The sequence below is a fragment of the Lissotriton vulgaris genome, chromosome 7 (genome assembly GCF_964263255.1).
Source record: "Lissotriton vulgaris chromosome 7, aLisVul1.2, whole genome shotgun sequence".
NCBI classification, from domain to species: Eukaryota; Metazoa; Chordata; class Amphibia; order Caudata; family Salamandridae; genus Lissotriton; species Lissotriton vulgaris.
This window is the reverse complement of record NC_141695.1, coordinates 1,135,091,278-1,135,111,883: the sequence shown is the minus strand read 5'-3', so window position 1 is coordinate 1,135,111,883 and position 20,606 is coordinate 1,135,091,278. Positions and strand designations below refer to the sequence as shown.

The following is a 20,606-nucleotide window of genomic DNA, read 5'->3' as shown; positions in this document are numbered from 1 at the left end:
TGCAAGGCATAAAGTCAGACACTGATACGGCTAGAGCGCTGGGATCTCTCCAGCAGGGAAGGTTTCAGTCCTTTCGGAAGAGGGGCGCAAGAGGACAGTTTAACCAACGATCCACTTTTCAGTCTAACCGATATCAGCCGTACAGTCAGCAGGGATATCGTCAGTTTAACTCCAACAACCAGTACAGGTCCTCCAACTCCTCTTACCAACAACAGTCCAGAGGTAAATCCAACGCCAGGGGGAAAAATCAGCAGTCTAATAGACGTCAATGATTTCAGGCAGGCGCTCCCCACAATACGGATCCCGGACAACGACCACTATCTGTCTCAATACTACGCCAACTGGATGTCCATAACATCGGACAGATGGGTCCTGGACGTCATCAGCAGGGGCCACACACTGGAATTTGTGGAAATACCACCGGACCACCCTCCAGTGCTCAGGCCCAACCATCATCGCAAAGAAATGCAGATGGAAGTTCTCTCGCTCCTGCAAAAGGGAGCCATAGAGGAAGTACCTCAGCATCTCAGAGGGAGAGGCTTCTATTCACATTTCTTCCTCATCAAAAAGAAACAGGCCCAGAAATGGAGACAGGTATTGGACCTGAGGGATCTCAATCATTACATAAAAAAGATACCCTTCAGAATGTTGTCGTTGCAGGAGATCTTGCTCATGTTAAAGGGCAAAGACTACTTAGCGTCCTTGGATCTCATGGATGCGTACTTCCATATTCCCATCCATCGGAAGCACAGGAAGTATTTGAGGTTTGCTGTGGAGAGTCGCCACTTCCAGTTCAAGGTCCTGCCGTTCGGACTCAAATCAGCCCCGAGGGTATTCACCAAATGCATGGCCCCGGTGGCGGCCCACTTAAGGCTACAGGGCCATTACATCTACCCATACCTGGACGACTGGCTGGTGACAGGTCCATCTTTCAGGGACGCAGCAGAAGCTCTACGGAGCTGCGTCCGGTTGTTTCAGCGTCTAGGCCTGAGAACAAACCTGGAGAAGTCCTCGCTGACTCCGGCCCAGGGCATACAATTCTTAGGGGCATGGATATGCACCAAAGAGGGAAAAGCCTATCCGTCAAAAGATCGGATCAGAAAGATCAGAGGACTGACGACTTCTCTACAAGCAAAAAAGTCCACTTCCGTGAGGATTTACAAGTCCATGTTGGGGATGATGTCATCCTGCATCCCGTTGGTGCCAAACTGTCGTCTAAGGATGAGACCTTTGCAGGAACAACTCGACGAGCAGTGGGTACAGGCCAGCGGAACCTTCGAGGATCGCATTACCATCACGACCAGTATGAAGGTGGCCATGTCATGGTGGAAGATCCTGAAAAACCTAAACCAGGGACTGAGTTTCATTCCTCGGGATCACGACTTCATGATGACGACGGACGCTTCACTGAAAGGATGGGGCGCGCATCTTCAAGAGCTGGAGATTCAGGGCCTTTGGTCAGATTGGGAAGCTCAGCTTCACATCAACATGTTGGAGCTCAAGGCAGTATTCCTAGGGCTTCAAGCTTTCCTTCCCAGAATACGTCAGTCGTCAGTACTGATTCAAACAGACAGCACCACGTCCATGTTCTACCTGCTGAAACAGGGCGGGACGAGATCCAAACAGCTGTCAGCTCTGGCGCAAAGGATCTGGAAGTGGCTCATATCCAACGAAATCTCGATCCAAGTCCAGCATATACAGGGAGTCCTCAACACTCGGGCGGACGCCCTGAGCCGCACTTCCAATGCGACACACGAGTGGGAACTTCACGACACTCAGATTTGCATTCTGTTCCAAAGGTGGGGCACTCCCACATTAGATTTGTTCGCGACTCAAAGCAATTCAAAGTGCACTCACTTTGCGTCAAGGTACCGTCAACAGGGATCCATGGGAAATGCCTTCCTCTTGGACTGGACGGGAAGGTTTGCATACGCGTTCCCTCCGTTCCCGTTGATTCCGCGCATCCTGCGCAAGATGAGACTGGAACCGTGCCGGATCATAATGATTGCCCCAGCCTGGCCAAGGCAGGCGTGGTTTTCAGACCTCCTTCAATTGTCGAGGGGCGACAACATCCAGCTACCGACATTTCAAGACCTCATCTCCATGGAGAAAGGCCAGATTCTGCATCCGGATCTACGCTCTCTAAAGTTGTCCGCATGGAACCTCACGAGCGTGAATTTCAGGACCTAACTATTTCGCAAGAGTGCAGGCATATCCTCTCACAAGCGAGAGCGGTATCCACGAACAAAACATATGCAGCAAAATGGACCCGGTTCTGCCACTGGTGCAACAGACAAAGCTTGCATCCTTTCGAGGTTCAGCCTGAGGGTATTCTGCCTTACCTGCTCTTACTATCAAAGTCAGGCCTTTCGCATGCTTCAGTCAAGGTGCACTTAGCAGCAATATCAAGATTCAGGCGAAAGCCAAACGAACCATCTCTCTGGTCATCCAGAGTAATAAAGGAATTTATCAAGGGACTTTTTCGAGTCTTTCCACCCATCCAACGACCACCTGTACCGTGGCACCTGAATACAGTACTATCACAGCTTATGAGGCCACCCTTTGAGCCCATACATAAGACAGACTTGCAGTTCCTGTCCTGGAAAACAGCCCTCCTTCTCGCCTTAACATCGGCAAGGAGGGTTAGCGAGATCCAAGCCTTTTCAGTGGAGGAACCTTTTCTACAATTCCGTCAGGACAGGGTTATACTGAGAACTAATCCTACCTTTATTCCCAAGGTGGCGACGTCTTTTCACCTGAACGAACCCATTATTCTACCTACTTTCTTCAGCAAGCCCTCATCGGAGGCAGAAAGGGCCTTACACTCTCTAGACATTTCAAGATGCCTAAAGTTCTACATTGAGAGGACAAAGCCGTTCCGTAAGTCCAAGCAATTGTTCATCGCTTTTGAAGGGCAGAGAAAAGGTCTTTCATTGTCGAGACTGAGTATTGCTAGATGGATATCCTCAGCTATCCTGAAATGTCATGACAAAGCGGGGAAGCCGCTACATTCTAAGGTGCAGGCGCATTCAACGAGGAAGATGGCGACCTCGATGGCCTTGTTCGCAGGAGTGGCACTGCCAGATATCTGCAGGGCAGCAACGTGGAAGAGTGTCCACTCATTTACAAAGCACTACTGTCTGGACACTGCGTGGAAGGAGGACACGGCAGTGGGTCAGGCTGTTCTGAAGCGTCTATTCCAGTAAGGTATGGCCTAATGGCACATTGTTTTTTGCTATACAGTACTTTGATGTGTAATTACATGCATTTATCGTATTGCTGATGTTTTTCATAGCTATTATTATGTCATTGCTGTGCGGCAGAGCTTCCTTCTAGGTTCTGTCCTGGAAACGCTACGGATATGGTGAGCACTGCTTACTACTCTGATACAAGCATGTGAATCTATGAAAGATGTAATACTGGAGAAGGAATTAGTTACTTACCTGTACACTATAGTTCTCCAGTATTATCTTTCATAGATTCACATGCGCCCGCCCACCTCCCCGTTTCTCAGGCAGATCTTGTTTCTCGGAATTTATCCTTGTCTCTCACTCGGGGACGGAAATCTGAGGCAGGAAGCTGCTGCTGGGGAGTGTGAGGGCAGGGCAGCAATTCTGATTGGCTAGCTTTTGGACCAAAACAAAGACATGGTCTGGTTACCAAATAATACAGCCCCTATGGGGATTTTCTATGCAGTTTTTCTTCTCTATGATACTGCTTGGTCATTCTGTTACCGTGAGACTCCCACCATGACGACGGGGAAGATACAAGCATGTGAATCTATGAAAGATAATACTGGAGAACTATAGTGTACAGGTAAGTAACTAATTCCTTCAGTGGCATGACAGGCAAGTCGCTACAAAACCACTTCAATAGAAGGAAGGTTTTACACAGACAAGATAAAAACAAGCATTGGCATAGCCAATAGGTCTCGCCTTTGGGACCTTATAAGTGTTTAGTTATCCAGCATAATATCCTTTGTGCAACATCAACTGTTGCATGGCTAAACACGTATAAGGTCCCAAAGGCGAAACCTATTGGCTATGCCAATGCTAGTCATGTGTAGTAGTGGATTAATATTGTGCCAAAACAGTTAATAACTGTGTGCAGTTCCTAGATTTGTGTGATTGGAAAACAGCAATTGTTGTGTGCAGATTGTTCGCACTTGTTTTTTTAGGAAACGCGGACCATGTCAGAATTAATAGGCTTAGTTTGCATTCCTTGCGGCATGCGCCTGGGTACCGGTTAGTCTTGACGCAATGTGAATTTATATATAAACCAGAGTTGCAATTTTATACGTACGGTAGCCTGCTCAGTAAGGTTTGTCAAAGTTGTGTTTTGCCCTATTCCTGAAAGAAAATGTTTTTTTTTGTGCTTTTACAAAAGGGAGGCATTACAAAATATTTTAACATTGTTTCTGTTGACATTTTGAACTTCAGATGAGATCACTGCCAGTTTTCGCCGGTTTGGCCCATTGATCGTGGACTGGCCGCACAAGGCTGAAAGCAAATCCTATTTTCCTCCAAAAGGTAAGGCTTTCACTATATCATGAAGCCTTTGTATCTCACTTTTGTAACTCAGGCAGTACGCTAGCATTGCCTTTTATGGATGATGAGAGCTGTATGAGCTAGTGCTTGATTAAATACTCGCCTCTACTTTGTTCGAGTTGCTTCTCCCTCCTCTATTCCTGGGTTGTACCACACTAAAGTGCAGTGGAGGTAATGTATGTTATGGGCAATGTGAAATGCTTCGTGTCAGCGATTTGGTTGCCAGTTTGTGATTAACAGGATTACAGCGGATTATGTTTCCAAACCAGAGATACAGAAAAGTGTGGAGGACCGGAGTGCCTGAGCCAATAGCAATGAAAACAGTTCAACTAATTTTTGATCTCTTCACCACTTACATAGGCTTGTAGGCTCACTTCATGACTACCCTCAAAGGGGTACTGGTTTTGACTGAAAAATTCTAGCACCAAATTAATGCTGGGTGGGGTGGATCCCAATGTGAGGACCATTGTAATCTCATCGTGTCGGGACTGCCGATCAGAAACCATTTGATAATTTAAATCTGCAGAGTATTTTCATATGAAGTCTGAATTATGCTTCCCATCCGCCTATCAAAAATCCAATTTCCCAGTTTTTTTACTTACCCAGGCCACTCATAAGCAATGGTTACTACCCTCTGTCAGTTAGTGGTAGCTCGTCAAGCCCTACTACCATTCACTGTAGGGTTATTTACAAAATCCACTATTAAATACTATATTTTATGTAGATCTTGACTGCTAGAATCCTAATTCGTTTTTCACCTTGGGATCACTTATGCCCTCCATCCTATTGGCTCCTTTCGTTTTCCTGTGAAATATCTAAATACCCATGCATTGTCTACAAATCATGACATGGTAAAATACAAATTTTGACCAGCCAAGCACATTCCTTTGAGCTTAAATTGACCTACACAAAAAGCCATAATAAAACGACTAGGGATTTATGGACAAATGAAACGTCACTTTGAGTGTTGGATCATTTACAATTCCCTCCCCACACATATGAAACGTAATGCTATCCCCCACTGAACCTGGTGAATAGCTGTTGCCATGTAAACAACAAAATCACACCACAACCAACCATGAACAAGCATTCAGGGCCAAAACATACCAAGCTCACAAGCATCCATGCGGGATTATACAACATCTTCTCTTGTGATGCATGCTATACTCCATCTGAGGCTGCAACAAAAATGTAGAGGTTGTAAAACGAAAGATCTCAATGCTATACTTAATGTGCCTGATTAGCCATACAGAAGCGGTCGCTCCCCACGCAGCTCCCAGCACTGTTGCGGTATCTCAGCTCTTTGCACCGCCAGACCGCCTACTCGCATTGCCTTTATTACCTGCTTGCCATTTTTGATTGTATTGTTGCGCTTTATCTATTAATCGCGCGTTAGTGCCTACCTGCTGCTAGATTTATAAATTGATCGTAGCGCTATATTTAGAAATCGCGCTTCTAACTGCATTGTATAGTGATTGGCTGCCTTTGGTTGTATAATTCACTGTGTGCATTGCGTTCATAGAAGTCTGGATTTGATCTGTGCATAGCGTATATTTTTACCTTGTGCCCCAATCCAGTTTCGCTTTTGGCCTGCAGCCATCTTGTTGTTTGTTGTCGTGCCTCCCTGCCCGGACCTCCACCCCGCTACCGCCTCCCAGCTGACCCTCCCTCCCACTGATACTGTAGGCTTTACTTGCCTGCTGCTACGCTGTGACCGTCCTGAAGCCGTCTGAAGCGGTCGCTCCCCACGCAGCTCCCAGCACTGTTGCGGTATCTCAGCTCTTTGCACCGCCAGACCGCCTACTCGCATTGCCTTTATTACATGCTTGCCATTTTTGATTGTATTGTTGCGCTTTATCTATTAATCGCGCGTTAGTGCCTGCCTGCTGCTAGATTTATAAATTGATCGTAGCGCTATATTTAGAAATCGCGCTTCTAACTGCATTGTATAGTGATTGGCTGCCTTTAAATGTATAATTCACTGTGTGCATTGCGTTCATAGAAGTCTGGATTTGATCTGTGCATAGCGTATATTTTTACCTTGTGCCCCAATCCAGTTTTGCTTTTGGCCTGCAGCCATCTTGTTGTTTGTTGTCGTGCCTCCCTGCCCGGACCTCCACCCCGCTACCGCCTCCCAGCTGACCCTCCCTCGCCCCTCCCCTTCCACTATCCACATATGACAGATGCTTTTGCGCGCAGCGTTCACGCGCAGCGGTCGCTCCCCATGCGCGCCGAAGGTGTGCCAAAGGTAAGCCCGTCTACGCCCGTCCGCGCCTGGACCGCGCCCAGAGCCAAACCCCCTGGTCCTCGCAATACCCACCCCACTCGCTTGACGTATGACGCCGCTACTCTCCTTGCCCTTAACCCCGAACGCACCCCACAATGCTGCGTAGCTACCCCAGGACACACCCACAGACCATTCGCCTGCCACTCCTGCAAGTTCTGTAGTAGGGGATCTCTGTGTATAGTCATAATCTAGTGAATAGTCCCGCCCATGTGCGTGGACCCCCGAGCAATCGAAAATAATCTCTAAAGTGTCGAAAAAAATGAAGAACTGCACAGACACTTAAGAGAGAATTTAAAGACATATAATGCAGCCTATAAAAGGCTACACTGTCCAGTACTTCAGCTAGAAATTCCACCAAAAATCCACAAAAACAGCAAAGCCTGTCCAGATTTCCTTTGTCTTCAGTACAAACCCCTCTGGAAGATTGAGAGGAAGGCATGGACAGACAAGCCCCATAGGCTGCCATTATGTGGCTCAGAATAGGATACTGTGCCTTTAAGAGAACTTTCCAGAACTTCACAGTATCCCAGAATGCCTTGCAGGTCTCCCTTACTTTCAGTTCTTTTTTCCGGCTCCTGCAAGCAGGACCCTGGAGCATTGAGCTCTCCCTTTTCAAGGGTTTTGTTGGTGTTTTTTCACTAAATTCGATTTTGTGTACTTTTAAAGTACTTTGGTGACTTTCTTCTTGGTTTGTTGCACCCTTTTGTTGTCCATAATGCCTGCATTATTTGACAAATGCCCGGAGTGCTCCAGGAAGAAGGCCAAGACAGACCCCCATGAGGTCTGTATCCTCTGCCTTCCCTCTTCCCACATCCCTGAGGAGTGTGAGATCTGCCAAGGCTTCTCTGGCAGGACCCTGAAGGACAGACTGAAGATCAGGCTTCAAGGACTAGAAGAAAGAAGACAGAAGACGCAAGGTGGGTGTGGAGGGGCTTCATCTGCCCATGTTGAGGCCCCTGGGGGGCTCCCCGGGGGCAGGAAGCCCAGCACACGTCCCCATTCTCCATCTGGGTCGGTGGCACCCACCAAGACGTCGAGGGGGAAGTCCAAGGCCGGCTCCCCATCTCCCCAGGGCTCTGGGTCGAGAAAACGTCGCCCGTCGACGTCGAGGGACCTGCATAGGCCGCCGTCGAACACAGAGACTTTGTCATCGTCGCTGTCTTCGTCGTCGTCGACGTCGAGATCTCGGCGTCGGCAGGATCGGCGTCGCCGCTCGCCGCCGAGGCGATACCGTCGATCGCCGTCAAGACACAAGGCGTCATCGTCGTCGAGGGGATCCTCGTCGTCGAGCCCGCCGTCGACGCAGAAGCACTCGCCGGCGAGACGGAGGCGTTCGCCGTCGAGGCGTAGGAGGTCGAGGTCGACGTAGAGACGCTCCAAGGCGACGTCGAGGCGATCGCCGTCGAGGCGCAAGAGATCGCCGTCAAGACGCAGAGGGTCGTCATCGAGGTGGTCCGGGTCGACGTCGAGACACGGCAGCCGTTCGACGCCGAAGAGGAGGAGACGGTCGACGCCGAAGGGTCGCTCGACGTCGAGGGGCCGACGCCTGAACACCGGTCGGTGGCGCCGAAGGATCGTACTACGCGGCCTAGGGCTGAGGGGGGCTCCCCTCAGCCCAGGAAGGATGGTGGGTCACCGGGATCGGTGTACTCGGAGGTGTATACTCCAAAGAAGTCTGTTCCACCTCCTCCTCCCCTACCTAGAGGCCCGCGTCCGAGGACTCCTACCCCTCCTCCTTTGCCTCCTCTGCCTGAAAAGCCGCCACCGGTTCCGCCGAGGTCGGTCTCGTTGCCCGATCTCCCGACCCCTCCTAAGAAGACTCCGAAGTCTAAGGAACCACGTAAGCCCAAGTCGGCCACCCCGGAGAAGCCGGTGGACCGGCCGATGCCCAGGAGATCGAAGTCTCGCTCCAGACGGAGGGAACGATCGAGGAGTAGGCACAGGTCCTCCACCCGTTCCAGACGGCACCGTAGGAGACACAGATCCAGGACCGATACGTCCTCTAGGACCCGCTCCTATTCCCCTACTTTGTCCGATTCACCGGAGACTAGGGTGTCTCCTATCGATGACATCGGTACGTTCCAGGAGGTTCTCCTGAGGGGGGCCGCGAAGTTGGGTATCACGGTGACGGCTCCTACACCTACGACGTCCGTGATATTCGAGACTTTGCACAAAAAGCACCTGTCTCGCCCTCTGTTGCCCTTGGTTCCGGGACTGGTTGAACCGACACAAGAACTCTTTCTTACACCGGCGGTGGTGAAGGCCGCCCCGTCTAGACTTTTGAAGAAGTACAGGGCGCCGGACTCAGACCCTGCCTTCCTGAGGATGGACCCGGTCCCCGACTCAGTAATAGTTACGGCGGCCAGAAAACAGCACTCTACCTCCCCGTCCTCCACCGTGCCTCCAGACAAGGAGAGCCGCTGGATTGACTCGGCGGGAAGGAAGGCATGTGGGACTTCTTCCACCACAATGAAGGCTTCCAGCGACTCGGCATTACTGGGACGATATGACCGTGCGCTTTGGGATTCCATGGAGCAGTTCGCGGACCTTGTGCCGCGTGACAGGAGGGAGGACTTCATGGAAATTGTCAAGGAGGGGATGCTGGTCTCGAACCAGGCCATCAGTGCCGCGGCGGATATCTCCTTGTTAGCTGCACATGGCTACTGCCACGGTATCAACCAGCGCCGCCATGCATGGCTCAGACTTACGTCTCTCAAGCCTGAGGCGCAACAGCGAGTGGCCAACCTGCCGTTTTCCGGGGACACGCTCTTCGGTAAACACGCAGATGACGAGATGGCCCGGATGAAGGCCGAGGCAGAAACCCTGACGGCGGTGGGCTTGGAGAAGCCCAAGGACAAGAAACCCTACCGCCAGTTCCAGCGGCGGTTCGGCTCGCAAGGGAAAGGAAGAGGTCAGTCTTCGGGACAACAGCAGCAGTTCCGAAGACCTTTCCAAAAACGTCAGAGGGGTAGAGGTGGACAGCAGCCCTCTACCGCGAACAAGGGCCCGGCCGGGTCTCGACCCTGAGCGGTTACTTCCCCGTCATCCATTACCCACTCCGGTGGGGGGAAGCGTTCAATCTTTTCTGGCAGAGTGGAGAAAAATTACTCAGGACAAGTGGGTGCTGAATATTGTTTGCAATGGATACAGTCTTCGGTTCATCAGCCCTCCTCCAGCGATCCCTCCGGTCAGCTCGCAGTATCAACTACGCGAGCTCCAGGCGGAGGCCGATATTCTGTTACGGAAAAGGGGGATAGAAGACGTACCTCTGTCTCAAAGAGGAAGAGGTCTGTACTCCCGGTTCTTTCTGGTTCGCAAAAAGGACTAGAACGAGTTCAGGCCCATTCTGGACTTGCGGCAGGCAAACAAGTGGATTTGCAGAGAAAAGTTTTGCATGCTGTCGTTGCATCAGATTTATCCTCAGTTGCAACAGGGGGACTGGCTTTGTGCCATAGACCTTCAAGATGCGTACTTCCACGTGCCCATCGCGCACAAGCACAGGAAGTTTCTGCGGTTCCAAGTCGGCACCAATCATTACCAATACACGGTGCTGCATTTCGGACTGAAATCTGCACCCAGGACATTCTCGAAGTGCATGGCAGTGGTAGCGGCACACCTAAGGAAAGGCAAGGTGTTTGTCTACCCGCACCTGGACGATTGGTTGATCAAGGCCTCCTCCTTCTCAGAAGCCCAAGCGGACTTCCGGAAGACGTGCGTTCTCTTGAACAAGTTGGGGTTGCACATCAACATGTCCAAGTCTGTCCCGATCCCGGTCCAATGTATTCAATACTTGGGGGCCACCATCAATACGCTGTCAGCAAGCGTGTCTCCTTCGGAGGAGCGACGGAGATCGATCCTTCGGAAGGCTCAGGCTCTTATGACCGCTCCATCTACAACAGTGAGGACGGTGTCTTCTCTACTGGGGTCGATGGCCTCTTGTATCTTCCTCACTCCTCATGCACGACTACACATGAGACCTCTGCAGGAGTGCCTGGAGGACCAATGGGACCAGAGGAGAGGATCTTGGGACGACAAGATACGACTGTCTCTGCATGCTCTTCAGTCTCTGACGTGGTGGTGTTCAGCGGAGAATCTCCTCAGAGGAGTTCCCTTCCACAAGGACATTCCTACTCAGACGATCGTGACGGATGCTTCTCTCCAGGGCTGGGGAGCGCATTCGGGGGACTTACAGATCCAAGGCACGTGGTCTCAGACTGAGTCCACGTATCACATCAATTTCCTGGAACTCAGAGCTGTTCACTTGGCGCTGAAGGCCTTTCATCCGTCCTTCCGGACCAACTCTCTGCTTGTACAGACGGACAATACGACCACGATGTATTACCTCAACAAGCAGGGGGGGTCGAGATCGCGCACCCTGTCTCGGGAGGCGCAGACGATCTGGCACTGGCTTCTGGCAAGAGGATTGACGATAACGGCTACCCATCTGCCAGGTGTACAGAATGTTCAGGCGGACGCACTGAGCAGGCTGATTCAGGAAAACCACGAGTGGGTCATAAACGACGACGTGCTAGGAGAAGTCTTCGCAAGGTGGGGGACTCCAGACGTAGATCTGTTCGCCACCGCCGAAAACAGCAAATGCCGAGACTTCGCCTCCAGGTACTACCAGCAAGGGACGCTGGGGAATGCACTCTGGATCATCTGGTCGAACAGCTTTGTTTACGCTTTTCCGCCCATCCCTCTGATTCCGGCGGTGCTCATCAAGCTGTCCCGGTCCAGGGCACGAATGATCCTGATTGCCCCGGAATGGCCCAGACAGTGGTGGTTCACGGACCTTCTACACCGGTCCCTCCTTCCACACATTCGGTTGCCGTGCAGGCCGGACCTTCTCACGAAGTTCGGGGGGCAGATGGTGCACCCCAACCTCTCATCCTTGAGTTTGGCGGCATGGCTCCTGAGGTAGTGCAATATGGCCATTTGAATCTCCCAGTCGATTGCATGGACATACTGAAGGAGTCTAAGAGGCCCTCCACTCGGACGTCATACGCTTACAAGTGAAAGAGGTTTTGTATCTGGTGTGTGTCCAGGAACTTCGATCCTACGACGTGCAAGGAAGATGTCATCCTTCCCTACCTTCTACATTTGGCGCGATCTGGCCTTAATGTTCACTCTATTAGGGTTCATCTCGCTGCATTGACTGCCTACAGGAAAAGCCCTTCACAGACTTCCTTCTTTCAGATCCCTGTGATCAAAGACTTTTTGGAAGGCTTGAAGAAAGTGTTCCCTCCTGTCAGGCTTCCTTCGCCTTCATGGGAATTGAATGTGGTGCTGTCCAGTTTGATGAAGGAGCCTTTTGAACCCATTCATAAGGCTTCGTTGCAGCACCTGTCCTGGAAGGCGGCGTTCCTTGTGGCCATTACATCGGCCCGCAGGGTGAGTGAAATTCAGGCGTTGTGTTGTAATGAACCTTATACTGTATTTCATGCTGCTAAGGTTGTTATGTGTACTCACCCTAAATTTCTTCCCAAGGTTATTTCTGACTTTCATGTCAATCAAACTATAACTTTGCCTACGTTTTTTCAGAATCCTTCATCTCCAGCGGAAAGGTCCTTACATTCCCTGGATGTTCGGAGGGTGTTGAAATTTTATCTGGATAAGACTAAAGATATTCGTAGGTCAGACCAATTGTTTATCAATTACGGATCAGTCAGGACGGGTCTCGCGACCTCTAAGCAGTCCATTTCTAGGTGGATTGTGTCCTGCATACAACTATGTTACCAGAAAGCTAATAAGACCTTAGGGGGTAAGCCTAAGGCTCATTCCACCAGGGGCAAAGCTGCCACGACAGCCTTGCTCCGTAATGTGCCGATTGCAGAGATTTGCAAGGCCGCCACTTGGAAGTCGGTTCATACCTTGGCTAAGCATTACTGTCTGGACGCTGATGCCAGATCAGATGCTCAGGTTGGGCAGGCTTCGCTGCGGAATTTGTTCGCACAATAGTGGTGTTGGTTTTTTTTTCTCCACCGCCGTTTTGGTGTGGGGATGGGCTTGCCATTCTATTCACTAGATTATGACTATACACAGAGATCCCCTACTACAGAAGGAGTAGTTTCTTTTCTGTAACTCCAGTTCTGTAGTAGGGGTATCTCTGTTATAGTCATAAGCGCCCGCCCTCCTCCCCGGTGGAGAGATGTTCATGTAAAGAATGCTACAGGTCGGGCGTGTTACGCCTTCAAAAAGAACTGAAAGTAAGGGAGACCTGCAAGGCATTCTGGGATACTGTGAAGTTCTGGAAAGTTCTCTTAAAGGCACAGTATCCTATTCTGAGCCACATAATGGCAGCCTATGGGGCTTGTCTGTCCATGCCTTCCTCTCTATCTTCCAGAGGGGTTTGTACTGAAGACAAAGGAAATCTGGACAGGCTTTGCTGTTTTTGTGGATTTTTGGTGGAATTTCTAGCTGAAGTACTGGACAGTGTAGCCTTTTATAGGCTGCATTATATGTCTTTAAATTCTCTCTTAAGTGTCTGTGCAGTTCTGCATTTTTTTCGACACTTTAGAGATTATTTTTGATTGCTCCGGGGTCCACGCACATGGGCGGGACTATTCACTAGATTATGACTGTAACAGAGATACCCCTACTACAGAACTGGAGTTACAGAAAAGAAACTACTCCTTCGCCTGCATCAGGACCCACACCAAATCCTCCTCCTCCAAACACAGCCCCGACTCTAACCACCTGAAGTGCATCCTGCTGAACACCCGCTCGGTCCACAAACACGCCACTGAACTCTGGGACCTACTCGACACTACATCGCCGGACGTCGCCTTCCTTACAGAAACTTGGATGAACGCCTCATCAGCGCCCGACATCGCCATAGCCATCCCGGACGCTTACAAGATCATCCGAAAAGACCGCACCACCAAACAGGAGGAGGCATCGCCATCGCCCATAAGAACACCATCCGAATTACGACCAGCTCCGACGATAACCTCGCGACCGCCGAACACCTTCACTTCCAGATCCACACCGACCCCAGGACCACACTTAGAGGCACCCTCATCTACAGACCACCAGGAACCCGCACACAATTCAACGAAGACATCACTGACTTCATCAGCCCACATGCCCTCACCTCCGAGAACTACATTCTACTGGGAGACCTCAACTTCCACCTGGAAAAGAATAACGACAGCAACACCACCACCCTTCTGGACAACCTGGCCAATCTCGGACTCAAACAACTTGACACCCCCACCCACTTAGCCGGACACACGCTCGACCCTATCTTCACCTCCAGCAAACACATCTCCTTCGATCACACCACAGCTCTCCATTGGACGGACCACAGCTGCGTTCACTTCAGCTACAAAAAGACCACGACCCACATCCCACCACAACCTATTCCTCGAAGAAACTGGAACAAAATCACCACCGACCAACTCTTCACATCGCTTAACCAAAACCCCCGCCATATCATCGGACCCAAACCAAGCTGCCACCAAACTCACACAATGGATCACCCACGGCGCTGACGAATTAGCACCCTTTAAAAACCACCAGATCAAACAAGGTAGCAAAAAGGCCCCCTGGTTCAACGATGACCTTAAGAAATTATGTCGTACCCTCGAGAAAACCTGGAGAAAAAACCCAACCACTTACAACCTGACCACCTTCAAGGACGCCACCCGCAAACACCACCAATTGATCCGATCCACCAAGAAATCAGCATTCAAGGATCGACTCGACAACAACGCCCACAACAGCAAGGAATTATTCAACATCGTCAAAGAATTTACCAACCCCACCGCCGGCACCAACGACATCACTCCCTCCCAAGACCTCTGCGACGCTCTATCCTCTTTCTTCCACAACAAAATCGCCGACATTCACAACAGCTTTGAAAACCTGTCCGAAGAACAATCCACTCCGCCCACCTCCGAACCAAAACAGCACTCTCACAACCTCTGCGCCTGGAACCCAGTCACTACTGAAGACACCATCTGCCTGATGAACTCCATCCTTTCAGGTTCACCAACTGACCCATGCCCCCACCACATCTTCAACAAAGCAGACTCCATCATCGCACCCCATCTCCGCGATGTCATCAACTGCTCCTTCAACTCCGCTACCTTCCCAGAAAGCTGGAAACATGCCGAACTCAGCGCCCTTCTGAAGAAACCCTCAGCGGACCCCTCTGAACTTAAGAACTACCGCCCCATCTCACTCCTCCCCTTCCCGGCCAAAGTCATCGAGAAAGCAGTCAATAGTCAGCTCGCCGCCTTCCTCAAATCCAACAATTCACTCGACCCCTCACAGTCCGGCTTCCGAGCCAAACACAGCACCGAAACCGCCCTCATCGCTGCTACAGACGACATCCGAACGCTACTGGACAACGGAGAAACAGTTGCCCTCATCCTACTTGACCTCTCCGCCGCCTTCGACACAGTCTGTCATAGCACCCTTATACAACGCCTCAGCAACATCGGAATATAAGGAAAAGCGTTGGACTGGATCATCTCGTTCCTCGCCGGAAGAACCCAGAGAGTCCGACTCCCCCCATTCAAATCAGAGGCCACCGAAGTCATCTGCGGCGTACCACAAGGATCATCACTCAGTCCCACCCTCTTCAAAGTGTACATGAGTCCCCTCGCATCCATCGCGCGACAACACAACCTCAACATCATCTCATACGCAGACGACACCCAGCTAATACTCTCCCTCACCAAAGACCCTAACATCGCCAAAACCAATCTACACAAAGGAATGAAAGAAGTAGCCGAATGGATGAAGAACAGTCGTTTAAAACTAAACTCGGACAAAACGGAAGTCCTCATCTTAGGATCATCCCCCTCTGCATGGGACGACTCATGGTGGCCACCGGCTCTGGGTACAGCACCCATACCTACAGATCACGCACGTAACCTGGGCTTCATCCTAGACTCCTCCCTCTCGATGACCAGACAAGTCAACGCCGTCTCATCATCCTGCTTCAACATCCTACGCATGCTCAAAAAAATCTTCCGCTGGATCCCCACCGAAACAAGAAAGACAGTCACCCACGCACTAGTCACTAGCCGACTAGATTATGGAAACACCCTTTACGCCGGAACCACAGCCAAGCTACAGAAAAAACTCCAACGCATCCAAAACGCCTCAGCCAGACTCATACTGGACATCCCCCGTCAAGCTCACATTTCATGGTCACCTGAAAGATCTCCACTGGCTTCCCGTCAACAAGAGAATAACGTTCCGTCTCCTCACCCATGCACACAAGGCCCTCTACAACCTAGGACCCGAATGCCTCAACAAACGACTGTCCTTCTGTAAACCCACCCGCCAACTACGTTCATCCAATCAAGCCCTCGCCGCAATTCTGCGCATCAATAGATCCACCATGGGAGGAAGATCTTTCTCCTACTTAGCGGCCAAAACCTGGAATTCTCTCCCCACTCACCTCCGCCTTACACAGAACCACCTCTCCTTCAGAAAGCAGCTAAAAACCAGGCTATTCGATAAGTAACACACCCACCCTCCCTCAAGCGCCTTGAGACCCTCTGGGTGAGCAGTGCGCTATACAAATTACTGAACTTGAACTTGTTATTGGGACCTGCCCTCCTTTGTTTTTATCAACATTTCCCCCGAAAATTGGTAAAGACCTGTAAGTATAACAAACACTTAAAATGATGATCCATGCAACTTCACAAGGTCGATCACTTATCAAAATGTATATAACTCCTTTGCTTCATTTGTTTTCTCTTCTCACTACTCCTGAAACAACTTTAACATCAGTAAGTGGTACCAATCACCAAAAAATTGCAGAACGCCTCTTGTACCTTACATTAATTATCCCTCATATATCCAACTTTAAATATAATTCTAAAAGTCATTTTGTCTGAAACAGTTTGCCAGGTGGCGAAGTAATCCTGGCTTTTTTGTGTGTTTGAGACTCCCCCACGTTGATATTTACTTTCTGTGGAAACTGCAAATATGAAGCCTTGTGTGCTGCAGAATAAGAACAAGAGTGTTTGGAAGCAGCACGAGCAAAATTGTGGATCAGCATCAGAGTCAAATGGCTGTGTCTATTAAGTGCTTCTTCTTTTAAACCTCTTCACACATTGTGTGCGTCCTAGACTTCAGGCTATTACAGGGCCCTTTTGCAGCAAATGTTGCCATACTTAGCCTTAGCAACAGCATGCTGCTCTATCCTCCTAGACAAGAACAGACATGCACTAGTAGCAAGATAGGTCGCACATCTACAGCGCAATGTGAGGCTTGGCTGAATCTCGGCAGCGCCAACGCAAACTACCTTTCTTTCAAGGTCAGCAAATTGAGAACCAGTAAATTGTGCAATAGTAGCACCTGTTTTAAACAACCCTTAGAAACAGCAGAAGTATGGTACAAAGCACAACACCCAATTTACGTTTGTTTAGTAATATTATCGTAAAAATAGTTACATGGGGCCTATGCAAAGCTTCTTTCAGTGAAATTTTTTTTTTCAAGAAAGTGGAGTTCTGCAGAAAGTGCAGTGATTCAGCAAATTGGGCAATATTCAGATACCATCACCAAGTGTAACCCACTTAGAGAAAATGATGTCACAGTATTCTGACCTAAAGACATTCTTTAGAAGTTATCCCTTGGGCCCAACTGTTTGCCTGTGTTCTTCAGATTGCCAGATATAAATAGCTTTTATACTAATTCATAGAGTGGAAATACGGAGACACTCTGGAACATCGGTACTAACGAGCATTTTCACAGGGGCTAAAAAGTGCAGTTTGGGGGTGTGCCATAGGGTCACATCTGTGCCATGGCACTTTCTCCATCCTCAACTCACTTTCCCCATTTGTTTGGGTTTTAAATAAAAGGTGTGTTAGCGTTGTATCAAAAAAGCTCATTGCCACTATATCAAAAAGGGGCATTTTGCACAACTTTTATTTACTAATCCTTCTTGGATTGGTAAATGAAAAGAAAAATTCTCACCTGATTTTGTAGATACAAGCGTTCATGTTATCGGGTGCCTACAAAATAACGCAACTGCTACATCATAGAACTTTTTTCCCCCTCATTTCAGCCAGGAACACCATGGATAAAAATCTTTGCAAACGCCAGTAGTTCATAGATGAGACCTATTGACTTTGTCAATACTTGTCTGTATTACATTTTATATTAAATTAAATGTAGGTTAAGTAAACAAAGTAGCTGTAGAATATTTTATTATTTTTAGCTACCTGAAGGGAACCCCACACACACACCACACCTTGCCTACCCATCGTACCTGCAATTACAGTTCCATAATGTTCGAGGCATGTGGGCTGCTGAATTCATATCTGTGCATAGATTGCCGCCTAGTGTTGGGTCCGGATGATTGCACATTGTTGTCCTGGAAGAGTCTTCGAAATATCACGAAATAGGTGGCTCCTCCTCTGGACTACAGTGCGCATGGGCATCCTCAGATCGTTTTTTTCCGCCATTGGGTTCGGATGTTACTATCTTAGCTCAAGTTAGGAAAACTTTCTACAAAGCCAAAAGGCTTTCGACAGCGTCGGTATAGTTTCGTTCAGTACCGATAACTTTGCTTCGGAAGGACATCGAGGAATCTGCCGGTTTTCTTTCCATACTCGAACCGGTCTTCGACCTACGATGGAAAGTAGCCCATTCAAACGGTGTCCACTTTGCAATGCAAAATACCCGCACATCGATGTCCATCCGGTGTGCAACAAGTGCCTGTCCCCGGATCACAACGAGGCCAACTGTATGGCCTGTGCCGGTTCAGGTCGAAGAAAACTCTTCAGATTCGTCACGCAGCTCGATTGGAGTCGCAGAAATCAGCGCCTAAGCCAGTAAACATCTTCGGGACCGAAGACGAGGAGGTCGTTGATCTAGAGGATCAGGGTGAACACTCGGACCCTGTTTCGAGCCATGACTCCGAGTATGACGCCGAAGATGAGGAACTATTAGAAGAGGAAGAAAACGTCGATGAGGTAGGAGACAACGCAGAGGCCCTTGGGGCCGTAGAAGATAGCTCAGGTGAGGAGCTAGGCCTCACCGTCGATAGGGAGTCCGAGATAAAACACTCCATAAGGCCCGAGATCTACAGACTCGTCCTATAGCCCCCATAAAGGCCCGGCTACGGACACATATAAAGAGCCATCGGTATCAAAAATGCCATTGGTCGATCCAAAGAAATCGAAACCGAAAGCTTCACTGCCAAAACCGAAACCGAAAGTGCAGCTAACTCTGGTCGGTTCCAAAGCCTCAAACCCCTCGGAGCCGAAGAAACAAAAAAAGGACGTTGATACCGACAAATTCAGAAAGGTCATCGAGCCGAAGATTGGGGCGCCAAAGACCAAAGTCAAGGCTGTCGAACCAGCGAAGTCGGCGCCGAAGAAAGTCGGCACAGACCAAGTGCTTGACCTGCGGACAAAACAAAGACCGGCTCCAAGGACCCTGTCGAGTCGACGCAGGCGGCCCCATTCGTGTCCAAAGAGGTGTCGGAATCACTCCAACGCATCAGGGAAAAGGCTACAACGGTCGGACCGAAAAATACCCCAACCCCAAAGTTGGTCGGAACAGTTCCAACCACTCCGACACCAATCAAATTTGGGTTGCCACCGATGGTGCGACCGAATATGTTCGAACCAAAAAAGGGTATCGGAGCCAATAAAGGAGTGTTGATGGGACTACAGGCTACAGAAAAGCCTGAAGAACAAGAGTCAAGGCAGTTCATCGACTCGGACACTGGTAGATTGTCCTTGTATAAAAGGAAAATAATACCTGAAACGCCCATAGAGTCATGTAGGATTCCACTAAAGAAGAAAAGGGATTCAACCACATCGCCAGCTCTTGTAGAACCTCTGCAATCCTCACTCTTTTTCACCTACATACTCAGATGTGGATGCAGGGGATGACGAAGACGACACTTATCATGTGGACACTGTTCCCGATGATCAAACCCAACCATGGGCGGACTCTGCTGACCCAAAAGATCCGCAAAATGCCCCTGACACTCATGCATACAGTGTAAAAAATCTCCTACTGAGGACACTACTGCCTTTAACGCCCTTATTGAAAGAGCGGCAGGTAACCATGATGTACAACTACATGCTGACCTGGTTGAAGATTTTTTGTTCAACACCTTTTCCACTTCGGAAAGAACCGTCAAAACTCTGCCCATGCTTAAAGGGGTCCTCAAGCATGCTGGTGACATTTTTAAAGAAAACACAACGGCAAGGGTATTAAACCCTAGAATTGAAAAAAAAATATAGACCGGCACCTGTGGACCCTACTTATATAAAAGGACAGTTGCCATTGGACTCATTAGTTGTTTCTAATGCACGAAAGAGGGCGAACTCCCAAACTACAGGTGACGCTCCCCCTCCTGACAAAGAGTCAAAAGTACTGGAAACTTCAGGAAAAAGAGTGGCAGCGCAGGCAGCTAACATCTGGCGCATTGCCTACACTCAGGCACTCTTAGCCAGATATGACAGGTCCCATTACGATTCCCTTGAGACACTGTTGCAACACCTACCAGATCAGTACAAGGAGGGAGCAGAGCTACTGATCCAGGAAGGCAAGCTTATCACTAATGCTTCCATTAAGTGCGCGCTAAACGCAGCTGACACTGCAGCCAGGGCCATTAACACTAGCGTCATGCTAAGACGACATGCCTGGTTGAGAATCTCTGGATTCAAACCAGAAATACCAACTACTATCCTCAATCAGCCAGTTAACCCGAACTACTTATTTGGACCTGAGGTTGACACCACCCTTGAGAAGATTAAAAAGGACAACAAGACTGCAAAGTCTATGGGGGC

General features: G+C 49.5%; 1 protein-coding gene across 2 annotated transcripts in view; it reads left to right on the top strand.

The window, feature by feature from the left end:
* CPEB4 (cytoplasmic polyadenylation element binding protein 4) overlaps positions 1–20,606 on the top strand; it is a 388,153-nt gene that overhangs the window by 301,034 nt on the left and 66,513 nt on the right. For both annotated transcript variants that reach the window (XM_086931574.1, XM_086931573.1), the window contains one exon: positions 4,440–4,529. In XM_086931574.1, coding sequence (XP_086787700.1) covers positions 4,440–4,529 — 90 coding nt within the window. The remainder of the gene's footprint in view (positions 1–4,439; positions 4,530–20,606) is intronic.